The 22,766-nt window shown below is 43.0% G+C and overlaps 1 protein-coding gene across 1 annotated transcript in view; it reads right to left on the bottom strand.

Moving 5' to 3' along the window:
• Window positions 1-10,763: 10,763 nt before the first annotated feature.
• Window positions 10,764-22,766, bottom strand: part of LOC132399094 (ras-related protein Rab-26-like) — a 425,754-nt gene continuing 413,751 nt past the window's right edge. The window contains exons 6-9 of the mRNA XM_059979057.1: window positions 19,449-19,514; window positions 17,841-17,897; window positions 16,252-16,328; window positions 10,764-11,751 (exon numbers count right to left, since the gene is read on the bottom strand). Coding sequence (XP_059835040.1) covers window positions 11,649-11,751; window positions 16,252-16,328; window positions 17,841-17,897; window positions 19,449-19,514 — 303 coding nt within the window. The 3' untranslated portion in view covers window positions 10,764-11,648. The remainder of the gene's footprint in view (window positions 11,752-16,251; window positions 16,329-17,840; window positions 17,898-19,448; window positions 19,515-22,766) is intronic.

Genomic DNA, 22,766 nt, shown 5'->3' with positions numbered 1-22,766 from the left:
TGAGTTTAATTCAGCTATTTTAAAATGCACAGCATTTGGGCAGCATTTCAGAGCTTGACTTGTATTCAGGGGCTATAGTAACATCTGACTTGGTGACCTATTCAGACTTGTGAAAACAGCTTTTGACAGAAAATGGCATGTTTTGTATCCACTGAGTAATGACAGCATTAAAGGATATTTGAGAAGGTATCTTATTGTTTCCCTCAGCCTTGCAACTGATAGTTTTTGTTTGGGGGGGGAGTGGGGGGAATCGATGGTTGGCTTCAGTGAGAGATGGCCCTTTGAATTTCATGCATTTGCATGCACTTAACTGGACTGACTCCTTTGTTTAAAAATGCGCAAATTGGCATCCAGTGTGTGACTCCCATAAACTCATCTGATTTACCTCAGTTCAGGTTTGTCATTCAACTATACAAATGTATACAGCTAAAGGAAACATTCCTTATGGCAAAAAATCCAGCGTGTACAGTCACAAAGTAGCTTAACCACAAATGCATCAGTGTCATGGTCTTCAGATTGCTGCTGTATGGGAGTCACATTTCAGTAAGAATGGCTCATCTCACTGGGTCAGCTGCAGTTGAGTGAACGTTGGAGGGAGAGCTAACCTGCATGGGTTAGTACATTCTGGCACACTGTGTTTTCTCACTGGTTCTGATGCCTCACTGTGGCTACAACTGGTGGTGTTCAACTATGGGTATCTGGTCTGCAATAACAAAGCAGTGGTACAGCTTCTTATCCTCTGCCATCTGATTCCTAAATGGACATTGAACTCTTGAATACTACCTCACTTTTTAATACATTCTGTTTTTGCATGATTTTTAATCTATTCAATATGTATACTGTAATTGATTTACTTTGTTTTTTCTCTATGTTTTCATTAAACAGTTGCTGAGTTAATACATTTCATGACACATGCCAATGATAATAAACCTGATTCTGAATATCCAGGAGATATTTACAATAAAAGGCTAGACATTTGCACCATTTGTTGGACACAGAGGCTGCTGTGACTGAAGAGTGCTGCCATCTTACCCAAGGTTTTCAGATGCTTTACTGCATTTTGTATTTTAAAACTGAGCTAATACAATACCAATTCCAACCTAGAGAAATCCCAGCACTAAGGATCTAAATGATCTTTATCAATTTGACAGCAATGTTTGATATGACCCCTGGATTGGAGGTTTTAAGAAAGTAGGTGGGTTTTTCCTCTTTGGAGAGGGTGATTGGTTATTTGATTGAGGCATAGATCAAATGGACAACAAATGGCTAATATGAGGAGGTATAATTTAGCTCCCAAGGAAAAACAGAACAGTTTACATTTTGGGCCAAACTCTTCATAAAGACCTGAGATGACAGCTGTTTACTTTTTTCCCCATAGATGCTGCCTGGCCCAAGTTTTTCCTGCATCTTATGTAACATCTGCAGATTTTCTTGTTTACAATTTTACTGGGAGGAAAGTATAATTAGGATGTCCTGCAGGTCCATGTTCCAAAGATTTAATGGTTGGTCATTGTAAATAAGTTAACTGGAGATTGCTGGACATTATGGATTATTGGGATAGAAGGGCCTGTTACCTGCTACTGATGGGAAACCTGGCCTGCAGGGGTCAGACCCCAAACCACCAGGGATTTCAGCATGTCCTGTTTTCTCCTGGGTGGCTGTAATAGGTGATAGCACAGCATAGGGGCCTGATCCACACAACTGAGGCTATGCATCTCATCTTCTGTCACTGCTCTCTACTGATTCAATGAATCAGACTTGCAGTATGTTGTATTACCAATGCCCAACAGGGTTTTGTTGATCACAAGTGAAATGCTCGAGACAAAACATTTGAACCATTTGTTGGACCTGGAGAGGCTGCTGCAAACAAGTGCGCTACCATCTTAACTGGAGTGTAAATGCAAGACCTGCACGTTTATAGTATCGGAGCATCAGCAAAAGGGCCATGTGTTACATATCCAGATTATAAAAACAGAATTAGGCCATTTGGTTATTGAGATCTCTACCATTCAATCACGATTGTTTCATTTTCCTTTACAACCTTGTTCTCCTCAGCCATAGCCTATCTCTCAACCTCTATTTTATGTCCAATGACTTGGCATCCACAACCATCTGTGGCAATGAACTCCACAGATTCACCACCTTCTGGCTAGAGATTACTCTTTCCATTCCAAAGGGATGAGCTTGTGTTCTGAGGCTTTATCCCTTAGTCCAGGGGTTGGCAACCCGCGGCTCTTTCATCTCTGTGCTGCGGCTCCCTATGGCTTTGGAAAATAAATGATGAGTATTTAATTAAAATGTATTTTATGTTAGTTTTTGAAATGTAATTCTAAATTTGAAGATTATGGTGATCTTGTACAATCTAAATAAAATGTGTTTTTCGTCGCTATTAATATACGTCACCACGGCCAATGCCTGACACCCGCCAGTGCGCGATTTCTTTAATTTTTCGATCCAAGGTAGGCTAACTATGGAGAATTCTAAAAAAAGAAAAGTGACTGAAGAAAACAACGTTTAATGATACGTGGGCAGATTCATTTGCTTTCACTGCTGACGAGACTGGTTTACCGGTATGCTTAATATGCAATGAGAAACTAGCAAACAACAAAAAGTCAAAAGTCGCAAGACATTTCCAGCAAACACGCAGCCTTTGCTCAAAAATATCCGGATGGAGATGAGAAAAAAAAAGCCGTTTCGGAACTGATGAGGATGGTCGATCTGAGCAAAAATCATTTCAAGAAGTGGATGATGTCTGGAAAATCAACGACGTATGCTAGTTTTGTTGCCACTCAGGAAATAGTCAGGCACGGGAAGCAGTTTACAGATGGTGAATATATAAAAGAATCTAAGATTTCAGAACATCTATTCATGGACTTTAAAAACGAGTGAAATTGTGCAGAAAATCAGGGATATGCCCCTCTCTGCAAAGACTGTCAAAGACAGAACCATAAAAATGAAAGAAGACAGTAAATTAAAGACATCAATTCAGCTGTGGCCTACTCGATTGCCTGTAACGAGTCTAAAGACAAATGTGATATTGAACAAATAGCGCTGTTCTGCCGGGCCACAGGAAGAAATGATAGAGTTGATACCTCAAAAAGTCCAAACACGGGGGGTGGGGGAGGGGAGGACATCTCTGAGGCTGTCTTGAATTGTTTAAGAGCCAAAGTAATAAAGACCACCCACCTAGTGTCAGTAGCTAGTGATGGGGCACCAAGTATGACAGGAGCGCACAAGGGATTTGTGGTTTTACTGCAGAAGTCGCTGGACAGAAAGCTGCTGACATTGCACTGCATCTTGCACCAAGAGGCACTGTGCGCTCAAACATTTCCTCCGGAATGCACAGAAGTAATGGATGTTATCATTCAGATTGTCAATAAAATAATGGCAAAAAGTTTAAATCACCGTCAATTCCGTTTGTTACTGGACGAGCTGGAAAGCGCATATTCTGATCTCCTGCTGCACAACAAAGTCCGGTGGCTGTCAAGAGGGGAGCTGCTGAAACGCTTTGTCGCGTGTCTGGAAGAAGTGAAAACTTTCCTGGCAGCAAAGTTCTCACCTTTCCTGAGCTGGAACAGCCAGAGAGCCTGTAAAAGCTACACTTCATGGTAGACATGACAGCGCACCTGAACACTCTGAACAAGGCTCTTCAGGGGAAAGGACGCACAGCCCTGCACATGTTGGAGGATGTTTTGGCATTTGAGCACAAGTTGACAGTGCTTGCCAGAGATTTACAGAAAGGCACATTGTCTCACTTCCCCAATTTGAGAGAGTTCAAACAAGCTCACGACATGATAAATTCGGAGTATTTACATTCTGCAATCATCGCAATGCAAACATCATTTGGGAAACGCTTCTGTGAGTTCAGACAGGTAAAAAACACATTATCCTTCCCGGTCCCTCCCCTAAGCATCGATCCATCACTACTGAATACGACTGCATTGGCAGGTGTGAGTTAACCTGATCTTGAGATGGAACTGGCCGACATAGCCGACAAAGACATATGGGTGTCCAAGTTTAGATGCTTGACAGCAGACCTTGAAGATGTTGCCCGTCAGAAGGCCGTTCTTGCTCAGAATCACAAATGGAGTGATATTGAAAACCTCCCCAAACCGGACAAACTTGTGTTCGAAACATGGAATGCTATCCCTGACATTTATGTAAACATTAAAAAGTATGCGCTTGGAGTCCTGTCGATCTTTGGATCCACATATGTATGTGAGCAGGTGTTCTCCAACATGAATTTTATTAGAAAGAAACATCGCGCACGCCTCACAGATGACAGCCTACGATCCTGTGTAAAGATGAAGGTGACATCATACAGCCCTAATGTGCAGACGCTGTGCGCTGAGGTCCAGGAACAGAAATCCCATTAACCAAGTATGATAAATATTTTAATTGCCTATTATTTTACATATATTCATATTTTTTGATTGTTCAGTGAAATAGTCCTTTTATTTTTCAGGTTGACAGCTGGCTGACGTTATTTTTGGTTTGCTGCTGGCGGACAATTTAAGTTCGGCGTTTTTCATAAATACAAGAAGGACTCAAATAGACGTTGAGTATTTTACTTAAAAGTAACCTTCAACCAAACGTCTTTTTTTCGGAGATCAAAATGTTTTTGTTGCATGCAGAAATGTAATTTCGTTTTCTCTGCAGGACTTCATCGATTTCATAAATGCAACACATTATAGTTTGTTTATACATAGCATAAAGGCAAAAAAAACGTTGTATGCAGTGTTAGTTCATTTTAAATGTCAGACGGGTTGTGTGGCTCCTAGTGTTTTCTTTTCCGTGGGAGACGGGTCCAAATGGCTCTTTCAGTGGTAAAGGTTGCCGACCCCTGCCTTAGTCCTAGAAGGTGCTCCCCCTACTGGAAACATCCTTTCCACATTTTGTTAAGAGTCCCTGCTCTGATAACTGTGAGGGTGTGTAATTGCAGCTTCCCACCAACCTTTTTATTCCTTTTATGTTAAGATAAAGATATATTTTTAAAGATTAGCTTTATTTGTTACATAACATTTAATCAGTGGAATGTGTCAATGCATTAAATCAAATGAGGGTTGGGCTGGGCAGCCAAGTGTCACTGTGTTTCCGGCACTAACATGACACTCAACTCGCTAGCCCCTAAATGCACATCTTTGAAACGTGGCAGGAAACCTGCACGGTAACAGTGCAAACTCCTTGCTGACAGCATCAGGAACTGAATCCCAATCTTTCAACTGACACTGTAATGTTACACTAACCATGATCTCTGGCAGATGCTTTTAACCAGACCTATACCAATTACCAAATGGTGGCAATACTCCTTTGGGTGCATACACAATCCAGTGTATGAATGTACAAGGGTATACGTGCTATCGTAGGGACAGAAATGTGGGCAGAGGGGGGTGGGGTGGCCCTGTTGGTGAGGAATGAGATTCAGTCCTTTGCAAGGGGGGACATAGGGTCAGGAGAAGTAGAGTCTGTGTGCATAGAACTGAGGAACAGTAAGGGCAAAAGGACCCAAATGGGTGTTGTCTACAGGCCACCAAACAACATGGATATTGGGTGCAAGTTGAATAGGGAATTAATATTGGCATGTGGCAAAGGTAATGTCGCAGTAGTTATGGGGGATTTCAACATGCAGGTAAACTGGGAGAATCAGGTTGGTGCTGGACCACAGGATAGGGAGTTTGTAGAGTGCCTACGGGATGCATTCTTGGAACAGCTTGTACGAGAGCCGACCAGGGACAAGACTATTCTGGATTTAGTGTTATGTAATGAACAGGATTTGATAAGCGATCTTGCAGTAAAGGAGCCATTAGGAGGTATTGATCATAATATGATAAGCTTTTATCTGCAATTTGAGAAGGACAAGGGCAGATCGGAACAGGGGAAACTGGAGCCATGAGGGAGGAGCTGGCCAAAGTTGACTGGACGGATAGCCTAGCAGAAAAGACAGTGGAACAACAATGGCAGGTACTCTTGGGAATAATGCACAAGGTGCAAAATCAGTTCATCCCCTAGAGAAGGAAGGATTCAAAGGGGGGAAAGGGGTCACAGTGGTTGACAAAGGAAGTCAGAGATTGCATAGCATTAAAAAAAAAGGAAATATGATAGAGCTAAGGTGAGTGGGAGGACAGATGATTGGGAAGTTTTTAAGGAACAACAGAACTTAACTAAAAAGACAATACGGGGAGAAAAAATGAGGTACAAATGCAAGCTAGCCAGGAATATAAAGGAAGATAGCAAAAGCCTTTTTAGGTATGTGAAGAGAAAGAAGATAGTAAAGAACAATGTCGGGCCCTTGAAGAATGAATTGGATGAAATTGTTATGGGAAACAGAGAAATGGCAGAAGAATTTAATGAGCACTTTAGATCTGTTTTCACTAAGGAAGACATAAGCAATCTCCCAGATGTAAGGATGGGCCAAGGACATAGGGTAACAGAGGAAATGAAACAGATTGACATTCGGAAGGAAACGGTGATGAGTAGACTGATGGGACTGAAGGCTGACAAATCCCCAGGTCCAGATGGTCTGCACCCTAGGGTACTAAATGAGTTGGCCCTGGAAATTGTGGATGCATTGGTAATCATTTTCCAATGTTCCTTAGATTCAAGATCAGTTCCTGAGGATTGGAGAATGGCTAATGTTATCCCACTTTTTAAGAAAGGAGAGAGGGAGAAACTATCGACCTGTCAGCCTGACATCGGTGGTGGGAAAGATGCTAGAGTCCATTATTAAGGATGAAATAGTGACATATCTAGATAACAGTGATAGGATTGGGCCGAGCCAGCATGGATTTACCAAGGGTAAATCATGCTTGACTAATCTGTTGGGAGTTTTTCAAGGATGTAACCAGGAAGTTAGATGGGGGAGATCCAGTGGATGTAGTGTACCTTGATTTTCAGAAGGCATTTGATAAGGTCCCACATAGAAGATTGGTGGGTAAAATCAAAGCTCAGAGCATCGGGGGAAGGCATTGACATGGATAGAAAACTGGTTGGCAGATAGAAAGCAAAGGATAGCGGTGAATGGGTGTTTCTCGGAATGGCAGGTGGTGACTAGTGGGGTGCCACAGGGCTCCTATTGGGACCACAGCTGTTTATCATTTACGTTAATGATTTGGATGAAGGCATGGAAAATAACATCAGCAAATTTACTGATGATACTAAGCTGGGTGGCAGTGTGACATGTGATGAGGATGTTAGGAGAATTCAGGGTGACTTGGATAGGCTGGGTGAGTGGGCAGATACTTGGCAGATGGTGTTCAATGTGAATAAGTGTGAGGTTATCCACTTTGGGAGTATGAACAGGAAGGCAGATTATTATCTGAACGGTGTAAAGTTAGGTAAGGGAGAAATACAAAGAGATCTAGGAGTCCTTGTTCATCAGTCACTGAAGGTGAATGAGCAGGTGCAGCAGGCAGTGAAGAAGGCTAATGGAATGTTGGCCTTTATTACAAAGGGAATTGAGTACAAGAGCAAGGAAATCCTCTTGCATTTGTACAGAGCCCTGGTGAGACCACACCTGGAGTATTGTGTACAGTTTTGGTCTCCAAGGTTAAGGAAGGACATCCTGGCTGCAGAGGAAGTGCAGCGTAGATTCACGAGGTTAATTCCTGGGATGTCTGGACTGTCTTACGCAGAGAGGTTAGAGAGACTGGGGTTGTACACACTGGAATTAAGGAGATTGAGAGGGGATCTGATTGAAACATATACGATTATTAAGGGATTGGACAAGATAGAGGCAGGAAATATGTTCCAGATGCTGGGAGAGTCCAGTACCAGAGGGCATGGTTTGAGAATAAGGGGTAGGTCATTTAGGACAGAGTTAAGGAAAAACTCATTCTCCCTGAGAGTTATGGGGGTCTGGAATGCACTGCCTCAGAAGGTAGTGGAGGCCAATTCTCTGGATGCTTTCAAGAAGGAGCTAGATAGGTACCTTATGGATAGGGGAATCAAGGGATATGGGGACAAGGCAGAAACTGGGTATTGATGGTAATTGATCAGCCATGATCTCAAAATGGTGGTGCAGGCTCGAGGGGCTGAATGGTCTACTTCTGCACCTATTGTCTATTGTCAGTGTTTATTAAGAGACTTGCTGTGCTGCCTATGTAACTGGTTAGAATAACTGGATGGTCTTTTTTAATAGGTTTTTCTGGGTTTCTTTTAGTTTAAGGAGGTGAGTCTCAAGGTTGTATAATAGGCGTACTTTGATAATTACTTTTGAATTTTGAGATAGAATGGTGGCAGTTTGGATCAGATTATAAAACTGACTATACGACCAGCAGAGGGCACTCTACCTCCATGCTATGCACCATTGACTCCATTCTGAGTTGTTCCAATATCTAAACGGATGAAAAACGCTTGAGATGCTAGTACAGTATTTAGTTTGTGTCACTGGAGCTATGAAGCATCAACTTTACCATCTGAGCCATTGTGCTGTCATGTGTTCTCTCATAAAATAATGGATTATGCATGTAAGATGGGGAATAGTAGCATAGTGGTTAGTACAGCAATTGACAGTACAGGTGACTGGGGGTTCAAATCCTGCGGCTGCCTGTAAGGAGTTTTGTATGTTCTTCCCGTAACTGCACAGGTTTCCTCTGGATGTTCTGGTTTCCTCCTACAGTTGAAGATGTACTCATTGGTAGGTTAATTGGTTACTGTAAATTGTCCTGTGATTAGGCTAGTGTTAAATTGGGGGAATTGCTCTAAATCTCTATAAATAAATAAATACCTCTTTCATCCATGTCCTGATCCAAATTTCTCTTAAACTTTGCAGTCAAACCAGCATCTACCACTTACGCTGGCAGCCCATTCCACAATCACACCACCTTCAGAAAGATTTCCCTCCAGATCCCCTTAAATATTTCACCTTTCACTCTTCACCTATGACCCCTTGTGAGGGAAAGTGGAAGAGCAAAACAATCAGCTGTTCATCATATCCATGTTCAAAGACACTGTAGTTATTGAGATTATGTGGGGAAATACTTTGAGGCTTGAGGACATGCAAAGGAACTAGTGTTTTGTTTCACAAATGAGAAAATCTGTAGATGCTGGAAATGGATAAAGGGTCTCAGATCAAAATGTCAACTGTCTTTTCCATAGATGTTGCCCGGCTGGCTGAGTTCCTCCTGCATTTTCTTTCTGTCCTTCAATGATCTTGCGCTGGGGCTGCAACATCCAAAGCTGCATGGAGCTTGATGGTGGATGCAGTATTTAATTCCAAATACTTCATTCTTTCAATCACTGGAGTTGATGCTGTGTAGCCACTGGAAAGACTCTGGGTGAACAGCTCATCCTTAATGACCAAATTTGCCTTGTTCTTAAGAAAATGAGAGGTGATATGCTTGAGAAATAGAAGGCGATTTACTGAGATGAACTAGCAATAGGGGTCATTGTCTCATTTCAAAGGTCAGCCATTCTAGTTCAGTGAGTTCCACAATACCATAGCAGTTAGTACAAATTTATTACAGCCCAGAGCATTCTGGAGTTTGAAGCTCAATTTCAGAGCTGTAGGTACGATGTTTGTACATTCTTCCCATGAACTGGGTGGGTTTCCTCCCACAGACCAAAGACGTACTGGTTAGAAGGTTAATTGCTCATTGTAAATCGTCCATTGATTAGGCTAAGGTTAAATAGGTGGCTCCTTGGACAGGATGGGCCTGATTTGTACTGTATCTCTAAATAAAAGTAAACATACAAATAGATAAATTTCAAGTTTGAAATGAAAAAGTTCATGCAGAGCACCGTAAATCTAGTTTGTCGTCCTCGGGAGCAGTCCAATTTTGATTATATTTCAGCACAAATTCACGGATTTGTGGATTTAGAGATATTTGGAAATTAGATGGGAAAATGGGCTTGAGAGACATTCATCAGGGTAATCTATACACGGAAAACAGGCTGCAGAGGGTTATAGACGTATCGACCTCCATCTTGTGCACAAGCCTCCCCACCACTGAGGACATCTTCAAAAGGTAGTGCTCAAGAAGGTAAGATCCATCATTAAGAACCCTCACCATCCCAGACACCACCTCTTCTCACCACTGCCATCAAGGAGGTGGTACAGGAGCCTGAAGACCCAAATTCAATGATTAAGTGCATCTTCCCTTCACTATCAGATCTCTGAACGGTTCATAAGCCTATGAACATTACCTTATTGTTCCTTTTATTTTGCATTATTTATTGTTTAGTGTGCTGAACAAGTGCATGTATAATGATTGTGCCCTGCTGTACCACTTCTTCTGACAGCTTGTTCCATGTCCTCGAAAGGATCTTCACCCTCTGGGACAAGCCCTCTTCTCATTACTACCATTGAGGAGGAAGTTCAGGAGCCTTAAGACTCATATTTAATGACTCAGGAACAGCTTTCTTTTTATTGTTATTTCAGTTTTTCCCACTAATTTATAGTAATTTTGTCTGCACTGCCGCAAAACAACTTCAACATTATATAGAACAGTGATGAAAAATTTGATTCCAGTCCAGCAATCCTTTGTTTCAGTGACCAGAGAAAAATGGAAATAGAGATTAGTGCTGGGTATAAATCAGACCAGTGTGAGACTAGTTTTGATACTTTTACTTTCAGCAAAAAGCAATATACGACACAATTAAACAGTCCTCCCAATCACATGAGGTGGCAGGTTGGAGATACGTCTCTACCAAAGGAGGTGTAAGGTGCTCCCTCCCTCCACTAGCCTGCATGTCACCCTTTGGCAAGGTGTAGCTCCTGCTTAGCACCCCTCCCCTCCCCCCCCTCCCCCCCCCCCCCGATCAGGGTCACGTGAAGTATGGGAGCAGGTAATAGCTGGTCATATGAGCAGCTGGTGCATGTCACAAGTCCTGGTTATGCGACCACTGGTGTCAGGCAGAGTATTGATAATGGCTGGGGTCACCCGTCTCGTAAAGACACTGTCCGGAAGAAGGCGATGGCAAACCACTTCTGTAGAAAAATTTGCCAAGAGCAATCATTGTTATGGAAAGACTGTGATTGCCCACGTCTTACAACATGGCACATAATGATAATGTCATACCACACAGCACATAACGACGATGATTTCCAATCATATTCACCGGCATTTCTATCCACTCTAGTGTGTTTACTTCAAAAACATTTTGTACGGATCTTGTAGCTATTAATAAAATTATCATTAAGTCCAACTTCATAGTTCTTAAAAAAAGGTTTTCAGTATTTCAGCAACTTGTTGAATTCACTTTCCAAGTTATTCCTTGCAACCAGTATCTTGATTTATTTTCAGACGTGGACTCTCCACTGTTCCCGAATGAAGTTAAATTAAAAGGATTTTAAAAATATACACAGCATACTTTCACGGACATCGATGTATATTTACTGTCCTACACATTGTTGTTTTTCTACTGATACAAACCGTTATTCAGCAAAAGCAGATTTTGATTAGGTAAACAATCAAGGATAATGATTTCGATCCTGATTTGCCGTCATTTAAGTTTTAGCGTCTTTATTCCACACACCCTCTGCGTGAATTCAAGGTCTTCTCCTTGGATTAAACACTTGTCAAATGTACAGACAACAAGTACAGACATGCAAGGACTTTACAAAGGATGGTAGAGCACAAGGAGAAGTGTCCTGGCTGTTGAACGCGGATCAGTCTTGTACCAGTATGTCAGCAGCATGGCCGAGGGAGTTACGAGCTGCAACAGCCTGTGCCTTTCATCTCGGCATTCACGTAGTCGTGGAGCTTGAACTTGGGGTCATTTGGTGATTTAATTGACCTATGTTTCAGTTCTCTGGAATAAAACACAGTTTGTTTATTGAGATACAGTATGGGACAGACTCTCCCCGCAGTGCCGCCCAGCAGTTCCCCGACTTAATCCTAGCCTAATCATGGGATAATTTACAACGACCAATTACCCTACCAACTGGAAGGTCTTTGGAGGAAACCCACGTGGACACAGGGAGAACGTTCAAATCCTTAGTGGCAGCAGCAGGAAGTGAACTCGGGTCACCTGTACTCTTGAGTGTTGTGCTAACCACTACGCTGCCGTACTGCCCAAAAATGTAATTATATCACACTGCTAATTTTACACCTCTAGTAATACACTATTATTTTTAAGTTGATTGGAGGATAGTATAGAGAGGGATTACAGATGTAAGTTTTTCACACAGAGAGTGGTGAGTGCCTGGAATGTCAAATGCCCTGCCAGGGGTGGTGGTAGAGGCAGATATATTAGGAGTATTTAAGGGATCCTTATCGCGGCACATGGACGATGGCAAATGGAGGGTTATGAGGAAAGGTCGGATTGATCTTAGAGCTTGTTAAAATGTCAGTACAACATCGTGGGCTGAAGGGACCCTACTGTGCTATAGTGTTCTATGTTCTAACCCCACCATCCGGGCCAGGCTGTCTTCTTGCAGGAGGGACAAGAGCTTCAGGTCCACCCCACCCAGTTCAGGAACATTTATTGCCCTACAACCTTCGGGTTGGCACAGCATCATGGGCCAAAGGGTATGTACTGTGCTTTAATGTTCTCTGCCCTGTCAATAATGAGACGGATGAAATAGAGGCGTAACATGGCATAAGACACTTCTTCCACACAGAGAACGTGCTGCCAGGGGTGGTGACAGAGGCGGACTCATTAGGTAAGCACATGGACAATAGAAAATGGAGGGCTATGCGGGAGGGAAGAGTTAGATTGTTCTTAGAATAGGTTAAAGGGCTGGCACAACATCATGGGCCAAGGGGCCTTATGCTGTGCTATAATGTCCTATGTTCTGCTAAGGGATTATAACCTATCGAGTGATGTAGAGATTATGTTACTGGTCTACTGTTCAGAGATCTAAGCCACTAAAACTGATACATGATGCCTGATCCCATCATGGTTGAAGAGGAATATAAATGGAAGTTTTTGAACTTGGAAATTAACAAAAAGCTAGCAATGCTAGTTATCAAACCACCAGATTTATTTTGAAACCCAACGGACTCATTATCTGTGTTGGAGAAGGGAATGTGCTCTATCTTTATCTGGTCGGGTATACCTGCTATGTCCGATCTACCAAATGTGGTTGACTAAATTGCCTCCTCATTTTCAGAAGCAACTGGTTTGTTACTAAATGGCACCTACATCCACTGACAGTGATCAAACGACAGAATACACACTGATCCAGCCAGCTAGAGAGAAAGTCAAATATAGGGCCTCCAGATTATTCCCAGTATGCACACACGAGGGAAAGCAAAAGTAGGAAGATATACAGGAGCGAGGGCTTCAGGCTCTCGGATATTGGGACCAGGTCTGGTGCAAGAGACACTTCAATGGGACTGCAGCAACGCACCCACAGGGAGGTTCATTACTGTGGTTGCGAGACTGTGTTTCTCACTCTCTACTTCCGGTACTGGTGTCATTACCTTTATTTTGTTGTTAGATTTGCATGTCTGTAAAATGGAGTTTAAAGAAGGTTTAGTTTAATTTGTCACAGGTACATTAAAACGTGTCATTTGCATCAAAGCCCACTGCAGTCTGCAAATGTCACCATACTTCTGGTGCCAGCTCCCTAACCCTAACCTATGGACTGTGGGGGGAAGCTGGAGGAAGTAAAATTGATGGCAGTTTGGGCACCAGCACATGGAAGAGGAGAAGGTGGTGTATAAATAAGTGAGTGTTGGACAGGATTAGTTATTGAAGTAGCATCATATTACAACAAATCAAAGTAAAAAGGAATACAAATTTAGAAAGTATATGCAAATACTATTCCATGAATGACTGTAAGCACAAACAGCTGTAAGGGAATGTTATAGAGTGTCAAAAACAGAAATGAAGGTGCTTAATATTCAGATATACAGTACCGTGCAGAAGTCTTAGGCATATATATATGTGTGTGCACGCACATCTATATCTATATATATCTATCTATCTATGGCGCCTAAGGCTTTTGCACTGTACTGTATTTGTCAACATGAAGCAGAGAGTGAGTCTGTAAATCTGATGGGAGCAAAGGATGCTGGGAAAGACAAGAGTGGAGCACCGTGTGAGGGTGTGGGACAGGGTGGCAGGGTGGGGGGTGGTTTATTGATCATTATAGAATGTCTTTCTGGTGCTTCCCATTGCCTCCCCTCTCCCTTCCCCTCTTCCCAACCACGATTCCCCTCTCCCTGTCCCCTTCCCACTCTCAGTCCATAGAAGAGACCCGTATCAGAATCAGGTTTATCATCATTCCCATGTGTCATGAAATTCTTTTTTTTTTGGAGCAGTGGTACAGTGCAATACATAAAATTACTACAGTACTCTACATAAGTCTTCAGGCACCCCAGTTATGTGTATGTGCCTAAGACTTTTGCACGGTATTGTAAATTTTTCAGGAAAGACAGGGAAAGGGAAAGTAGGACAACAGTAGTCATGAGAGAGCAATTTGTTGTGTTGGGCAAAGACATAGCCCTCAAAAGGACAAGGAAGCGCATGTGACTTAAGTATGTTTACTGGTGAAGGATGTGGAAGCTTTAGAGAAGGTGCAGAGGAGATTTACCAGGATGCTGACTGGATCAGACAGCATGTCTTATGAGGTTAAGCTGAGAGAGTGGGAGCTTTTCTCTTTGGAGAAGAGGAGGATGAGAGGTGACTTGGTAGAGGTGTACAAGATTATAAGAGGCATAGACCGAGTGGATAGCCAGAGACCTTTTCCCAGGGTGGAAATGGCTAATATGAGGGGGGCATAAGGATTGGATTCACAATAGTAAACTATTCCTGTAGAAAAATTTCCCAAGAACAGCCGTGGTGACGGAAAATCCACGATTGCCTGAGTGGTACAACACGGCACAAGATGAACGATCGGAGGGAAGTAGAAGGGAGATTTCAGAGATACACAGTGAGTGGTGGGTAAGTGGACGGTGGCAGAGGCAGGTACATTAGGGACACTGAAGAAGCTGTTAGGCTCATGGATGATAGTAGGATGGAGGGCTATGTAGGAGGGAAGGGTTAGATTGATCTTGGAGAACGTTTTAAGACTGGCACAACATCATGGGTCAAAGGGGCTGTACTGTGCTTTACTGTTCTAAGTTCTATATTTTTATTGCCATTTACTAAAGAATAAGAATGCACATGACATAGTAGAGGACGTATGGGTGGCGGAGGTAACGGAGAGGAGGAAAACAAAAACTCCTCTCCAAGACTATTCACGGCTCTACCTTCTGGATCCCTCACCCACCAACAATTCCTTCGCCTCACAGGCCGCAGAGCTTCATAAAGGGCAGCTCACCACCATTCGGGCCGCACGGTAGGGGCAGCACAGTAGCCTAGCAGCAAACACAAAGCTTTGCAGCGCCAGCGACCGTGGCTCGATTTCCACCGCCGTCTGTAAGGGGATTGCACGCTCTGTCCATGACTGCGTGGGTGTTCTCTGGGTGCTCCGGTTTCCTCCAACGTTCCAAAGACGATCAGGGTTAGGGTGGGTAAGTTGTAAACGTGCTATGTTGGCACCAGAAACAGGTTGCCCCCAGACTATATTGGTCTTTGACAAATATGATACACTTCACTGCATGGATCGATGTACATGTGTCAAATAAAGCTGATCTTTATCCTTATTGCTAAGGAGATTGAGAAAAGTAAGGCTTCCCTCCCTCTCCATCTTAGTTGCATTTTATAGGAGCACCATTCAGAGCATCCTGACAAGCTGCATCTCCTTCTGGTACGGGAAGGGAGCAGTCAAGCATCGGACTGGAAATCCTGACAAAGGACTGTGGGAACGGCTGAGAGGATCAGGAACACTTATCAGGAGCACTGCGTACACAGGCCCATTAGTATTATCAAGGATCACACCCATCCACCCAGCATCCTCCTTGATTTCCCACCATTACGCCGGAGACACTAAAAACAAGAACGGCTAGGATGGGAGACAACTTTTCCCCTCAGGCCATTAGGCTTCTGAACTCCTGGCCGTATCACATTCAAAGTGTCACTGGTTACTCCATTCTGTACCTTACAATATTTAATTTATGCACTCCAGTTTGTTTTCTTTATGTGTAGTCCATCTGTAGATTTCATCCTTACTTTCATAAGTTAAAGTGTGTTATGTGTACTACTGTGTATTACACCCTGGTTCGGGGAAACGCGTTGTTTGACGGTATACATGCATATAGTTAACTGATTATAAAGTTGACTTGAGTTGATTTTCAGAGTAATTATAGATGGGCAATAAAAGCTGGCCTTATCCCTGGGATTTATAGCTTGTTAATCAATTATAAACTTTACAGATCGTTAATCAATTATAAACTTTACAGATCCCCCTGCACAACTTACTTTGCAATGGCCATAAATGCCAGCTCAACATTTAGGCCAGTTTTGGCACTTGTTTCCATAAAGGGCACACCGTATTCCTGGAAGAAAATTAATCTTGATCAGTCATACTGCTGAGTATTTTCGCCCACCCTACCAGGTAAAGAAGTCTGAATCACTCTCGCACTGCCACACAGGAACCAGAGGAGAGAATTCACACTTTTGAGCTCATGACACCATTCAATGAGGTCACGGCACCCTCATTCCCCTCAGACTCTTGTTAAGAGGCGCATCATTAAATTCAGGTTACAATTAATAACCGACCCAAACTCAGTCACCATTGTGGAAGCGTTTCTGCTTCCCTGCACCTTTACCCTATCTATATCCCTCAGAATTCTGTATATTTTGCACGCTCTGCTTTAGAAAGCAATCAACTTCCTAACAGCTTCGACTGCCAGCCCAGCCTCTCTGACCACACTACTGCTCTACATCATTGCTCGGGCTAGGATTCTGTCACCGGAAATTTGGAACTTAATCACGTGGACATTTGTTTGATGCCATTGAAAACCCGACCGAGGTGGAATAAAGGCACAAGAGAGGTTTGCACAGACGCAGAGTTACACAAGGGGTTACACCTTTATATCTGAGATACCTTCATCGATTGAGCACCCTCATAAGGAAGTCCTATGCAGTGGAAAGCGCAGTCAGAGCTCAGGACTGTAGCAATGGTCGCCACAATGTAGGACAATCCAGCCAGATAAAATATATAAAAGGAAGCTTCCAAATAATAAGGATTAGCAGAAGTTACAATGACCCCCAAGATCTGTGACTAAACCACACTGTTTTACTTCTGATCCTCCAAATCTGCAGCTTCTTGCATTTCACTTCAAAGACCTGGGTTCAAATCTACCTTTGATTTGCAGCGATGAGGTCTTTTCTTATTTTCTCCTGATCAGCTAGGCCTACGAGTGCAAGAAGCTGAGATATGCTGAGCTTGCAGCCGAGGTGCAGCAATGTGGCTGGAGAGCAAGGGTGCGACCGGTCGAAGTAGGCTGCAGAGGGTTTGTAGAACATCGAGGATCGAGGCTACTCCGGGAGCTGGGAGTGCGAGGCGAGACACACCAACAGGCAGTCAGAGACCTCTCCAGAGCTGCTGAAAAGGGTAGTCAGTGGATTCCATCTGGGCTCCCAAGTGAGTGACTGTCACCTAGGGGGTGAGCCCAGGACGCCAGGATTCACTGCTGAACACTCTGGAGGTATCATGGGCCTATCAGCGAAACACTGAGGAAAGCGGGTGCCCACTTGATAACCCAGAAGGTGCCACCACTCACTCGGCTACCCCGCAGAGTCTAGGCAGCATGTCTCATAAGGGATATTACCATCTAGTCCTACATAATGTACCTCCTGATTAGCTAGTCTGGCCTGACAGCATTTTGCAGAATATTACACAATATATTAATTTTAAGGAAAACATAACCCATGAGTGGTTTACTGAGTAACGTAAACAAGAGCAAATCCGCAGATGCTGGAAATCCAAGCAACACACACAAAACACTGGAGGAATTCAGCAGGCCTGGCAGCATCTATGGAAAAGAGTAAACTGAGTAACTTACCTTGGCTAACTTTTCTCCTGCCTCTTTCTTTACTGCTCGCTCCTGAGTTGCATCAGCCTTCAAAAAAAGAGTAATAGCAGTGAATAAACTCTATAATCGCAACTTTACATGGGAGACTGGAACAAGAGATTATCGTTGCTGTTCACCAAGTGCCAATAGGTGGCAGCACCTGACCACTTGAGACTGCAAAAGCTGGCAATCCAGAGCAACACACACAAAATGCTGAAGGAACTTGGAAAGTCATACAGCATCTATGGAGAGGAATAAACAGTCGACATTTTGGGCCGAAACCCTTCACCCAGACAAAATTTTTGGGATGGCCAAACTGGATAACCTTCTAAAAATCTTTGTCATATGCCATGGCAATTGTGAACAGAGTTTATCAATCAATAATTTGGTAACAAAAACACTGGACAACTGAATACTTTTGGGTGTATCCTATGAGTTTTGGGCTACTGATCATGAAAATCACCCTGAAATTTCCCTATCACACACCACTTTTTTTTGAAATCGCCTATAATTGTAATTTCAAATCATAATTCAAATCAGAGTAACTGATGCCAAGATTAAAGGATGGCGTTTTTGCTGGCCCACAAATCAAACAGGTCCTCACTGACAGGCAATTCGAATGACTTCTAGTGGGACTGGAGAAAAATCACACGGAAAGCATTTGAGGATGACTCTTTGGCAATGACTGAGCATCGGACTACGTACAGCTGGTTGACAACATGCTTCAAGCAATACAAAACTATGAAGTGCAACATGTCACTGATGATTCGTTTTGTCCATCCCTATTTAGACTTCTTCTCTGCAAGCCTTGCACTGACCGCGACGAGCATAATGCCACCAGGACATTGCGATCATGGAGGAAGAGTGTCAGGGGAACTGGAATCTGTCAGCGCTGGCTGATTATTGTTGGACACTTAAGCAAGAAGTCTCAAACATTGAGTACAAATGAAAATCATCAACAGGGTATTTTTTGCTTAGATGAACTACTGCAAAGTGTCAGCACCATTATGCAATTAAATGCATTATATTTAACAAAAGTTAATTTCTTGTTTCTTCAAATTCCTACATGATACAAGTAGTCTGAAATTATATTTGTGTTCACCTTCAAGTGGCCCGTCATAAACAAAAGAAAATTCTGAGGAGGCAGCACTTTGCTGTCCAGTATAGTCAGTACTGTAATTAGAAGCAGCCAAACCAGCCGCAGAAAGAAGATCATGGTCACAATGTGACAATTCCTTGCCTTCTTCTGTCTCCACCTGCCCCACAAACTCTCCTCACACCGTCCCCTCTAACAAATGCTGGGTTTCCACGGGACAAGTTGGTCCAAGCCCTCCACTGCATGCTTCCCTGATGATGTAAGTGTTGTAAAGCCACAATGGGTGGTATAGTCATTAATGCAATGCTATCACAGCGCCAGCAACCCAGATTCAATTCCGGTCACTGTCTGTAAGGAGTTTGTACGCTGACCCTGTGCATCCCAACCAGTTCAGACCAAGTGGCTCATGCCAGAATCAGCTGCACCTGACCTGGGCCTCAGATTCCAGGGTAAAGGGTGCTTTCAAAAGAGGGAAAGTAACGGTGCCCGCCAGCGAAACTCACCTTGTTTCCCAGTAACATGATGACCACGCTTTGTGTTGTGTATTCATGGATCTCTGTCAGCCAAGCCTAAAAGACAAAAAAAAAGGAAGATGACATTATGAATGGCACCGAAGGTGAACCACAGACTAAGTGAGAGGTCAAAGCGACTCAGTTCAGTTTTGCCTCGGTCAGAAACAGAGCCCATACAGCACAGAAATGGGCCCTTCACTCCAACTGGCTCACACCAACCAAGAGTCCCAGGGGCAGGCCATCTGGCCCATCGAGGCTGGTCAGCCATTTAATAAGATCATGGCTGATCTGGCCATAGACTCAGCCGTGCCTGCCCGCCTTTTCCCCATGACCCTCAATTCCCCTGCTATACAAAAATCTATCTATGTCTTAAAATATATTTAATGAGGTAGCCGCTCCTGCTTCCTTGGGCAGAGAATTATACAAATTCACAACACTCTAGGAAAAGCAGTTTCTCCTCCTCTCCGACTGAAATCTACTCCCCCAGATTCCTGAGGCTCCTAGCTTGCATCTCACTCACCAGTAAAAACAACTTTCCTGCCTTTATCTTCTCTATCTCTTTCATAATTTTATGTTTCTATAAGATCCCAGTTGGAGGTAGTTTTGGTCACCTACCTACAGGAAAGATGAATATAAGGTTGAATGAGTGCAGAGAAAATTTAGAATCAGAATCAGGTTTATTATCACCAGCATGTGACGTGAAATTTGTTAACTTAGCAGCAGCAGTTCAATGCAATACATAATACAGAAGAAAAAAAACATAATAATAAATAAATAAGCAAATCTTATTCAATATACTTTATACAGTATACATATATTGAATAGATAAAAAATCGTGCAAAAAACAGAAATACTATGTATTAAAAAATAGTGAGGTAGTGTCCAAGGATTCAATGTCTGTTTAGGAATTGGATGGCAGACAGGAAGAAGCTGTTCCTGAATCACTGAGTGTGTGCCTTCAGGCTTCTGCACTTCCTACCTGATGGCAACAGAGAGAAAAGGGCATGCCCTGGGTGCTGGAGGTCCTTAATAATGGACGCTGCCTTTCTCAGACACTGCTCCTTGAATTTACAAGGAGGACCTAAGTTCGACGGAAGGATTGAATAGGTTAGGACTTTATTCCTTGGAACATAGAAGACTGAGAGGAGATTTGATAGAGGCATACAAAATTATGAGGGGTAAAGCTGGCTTTTTCCACTGAGATTGGCTGGGACTACAACCAGAGGTCATGGGTTAAGGGAAAAGGTGAGAAGTTTAAGGAGAACATGAGGGGAAACTTCTTCACTCCGAGGGTCATGAGAGTGTGGAATGAGCTGCCAGCACAAATGGTGTATGCGAGCTCAATTTCAACATTTAAGTGAAGTTTGGATAAGTATATGGATAGTCGGGTATGGAGGGCTATGGTCTCGGTGCAGGTCAATGGGAGTAGGCAGTTTAAATGGTTTCAGCATGGACTGAACGAACCAAGGGATCTGTTTCTATGCTGTACTTCACTATCACTCTATCCCTCTCCTGTTGAATTCCAGTGATTAATCTCCCCGATAGGCTAACCCCTCATCTCTGCAATCAACCCAATGAACCTCCTCAGCACTGCCTCCAAAGCCACTCATATTTGTCATTGCTTAACCCATATCCCTCTGAATCAGAGGTTCCCAACTTTTTTTATGCCATGGAACCCTACTAATAACCAAGGGGTCCCTGGACCTCAGGTTGGTAACCCCTTTTTAATCTGGGTACCTTTAAATGTTGCTAAAATATCTGCCTGAGATATTTTATCTTTTACCAGGCTATTCTATATACTGACCATTCAGGATAAAAAAATTACCCATTAGGTAACAGTCTTTGCCTGCTACAAAACAACAAGTATCACATCATATGTCAATCTGATTCTACTCTGGATTCGGCCCATGTTCCAGATTCAGACCACAGAATTGAATTCAGTCTAGGAACCATGGTCTGGCCCTGAGTTTGGGCCTTAAACCTGTTTGCTACACCCTAGTGCAGTTCATTCCTACTTTTGGTTTTCTCAGCCCAATCTTTGTCTTGCTTAATGCACATGACACACACGACTAGATTTCAATTCAGCTCAAGTTTAATTGTCATTTAACCATACCTGAATACTCGTGAATACAGCCAAACAAGGCAGCATTACTCTGGGGTCAAGGTGAAAAACACACTACCAATAGTCTCACACAAGGTAGCAAGCACAAAAATGGTATCACGATCACGCAGTGAGAGAGGCTAAAACTGGAGCCATCAATCTGCAGTTGACCAGAATGGAGCTCGTCTGCTGCTGAGTGAACACTGGGGGGAGTAGCTGCAATTCCAGCCTGGACGTCTCACCACACCTCCCACAGTGGAGCTCTCCAGCTCCAATGCCTCTCTCAGGTGACACCACGGCTTGAAGCCAAGTCCTCACATATACAAGATAACAAGCACCTACAGGGTATCAGAAAATACAACCACGCACAATACATAAATACAGAGTCCATTGAAATCTTCATTCAACCACAATACAGCTCGTCTTCTGCCTAGTAAACACTGGGGTGGGGGGCAGTATTACCCTATGTTTTCATCCCTCTTTATACGTTTTGCACAATTTTATATGGAAGGGAAAAGGCTGGCTTGAAATTGATTCTTTTACACTTACTGATGACAGACAGACAGACAGACAGACATACTTTATTGATCCCAAGGGAAATTGGGTTTCGTTACAGTCGCACCAACCGAGAATAGTGTAGAAATATAGCAATATAAAACCATAAATAAGTAAATAATGCCAAGTGGAAATTAGTCCAGGACCAGCCTATTGGCTCAGGGTGTCTGACACTCCGAGGGAGGAGCTGCTTTAGTTATGTCAGCACTCACTCTCATAGCTCATCGTTACCAGTAGATGATAAACCCTCTCTGTACTTCCTGTTCACTGGTAGGTTGTAGTGTCACATTCAACATACTTCATTTGTCCAATATTTTTGTGGCCACAATAAGATCCAGGGAAGGTGACTGCAGCATCAATTAGATCACACATTCTCTACAACGCTCACTTCCTGTCTCTATTGATTATCTCTTAATCTATGAATCTGTCTACACCTGAATATGTGGTGCTTTAGTTATACTGTTTGCGTTCCTTTATTAAGGTTCGAAGTTTCGAAGTACACTGGTTATCAAAGTATGTATGCAGTATACAACCCTGATGTTCCTTTTCCCCAACACAGCCACAAAACAAAGAAAAACATCAACCTCCACCCAACCACCTGCAAAAAAAACAAATTGTGCAAACTGCAACAAAAGAAATGAATGAAAAACACA

The sequence above is a fragment of the Hypanus sabinus genome, chromosome 9 (genome assembly GCF_030144855.1).
Source record: "Hypanus sabinus isolate sHypSab1 chromosome 9, sHypSab1.hap1, whole genome shotgun sequence".
Taxonomy (NCBI): Eukaryota; Metazoa; Chordata; class Chondrichthyes; order Myliobatiformes; family Dasyatidae; genus Hypanus; species Hypanus sabinus.
Note: the sequence above shows the minus strand (reverse complement) of the source record. Positions and strands in the feature narration are given on the sequence as shown.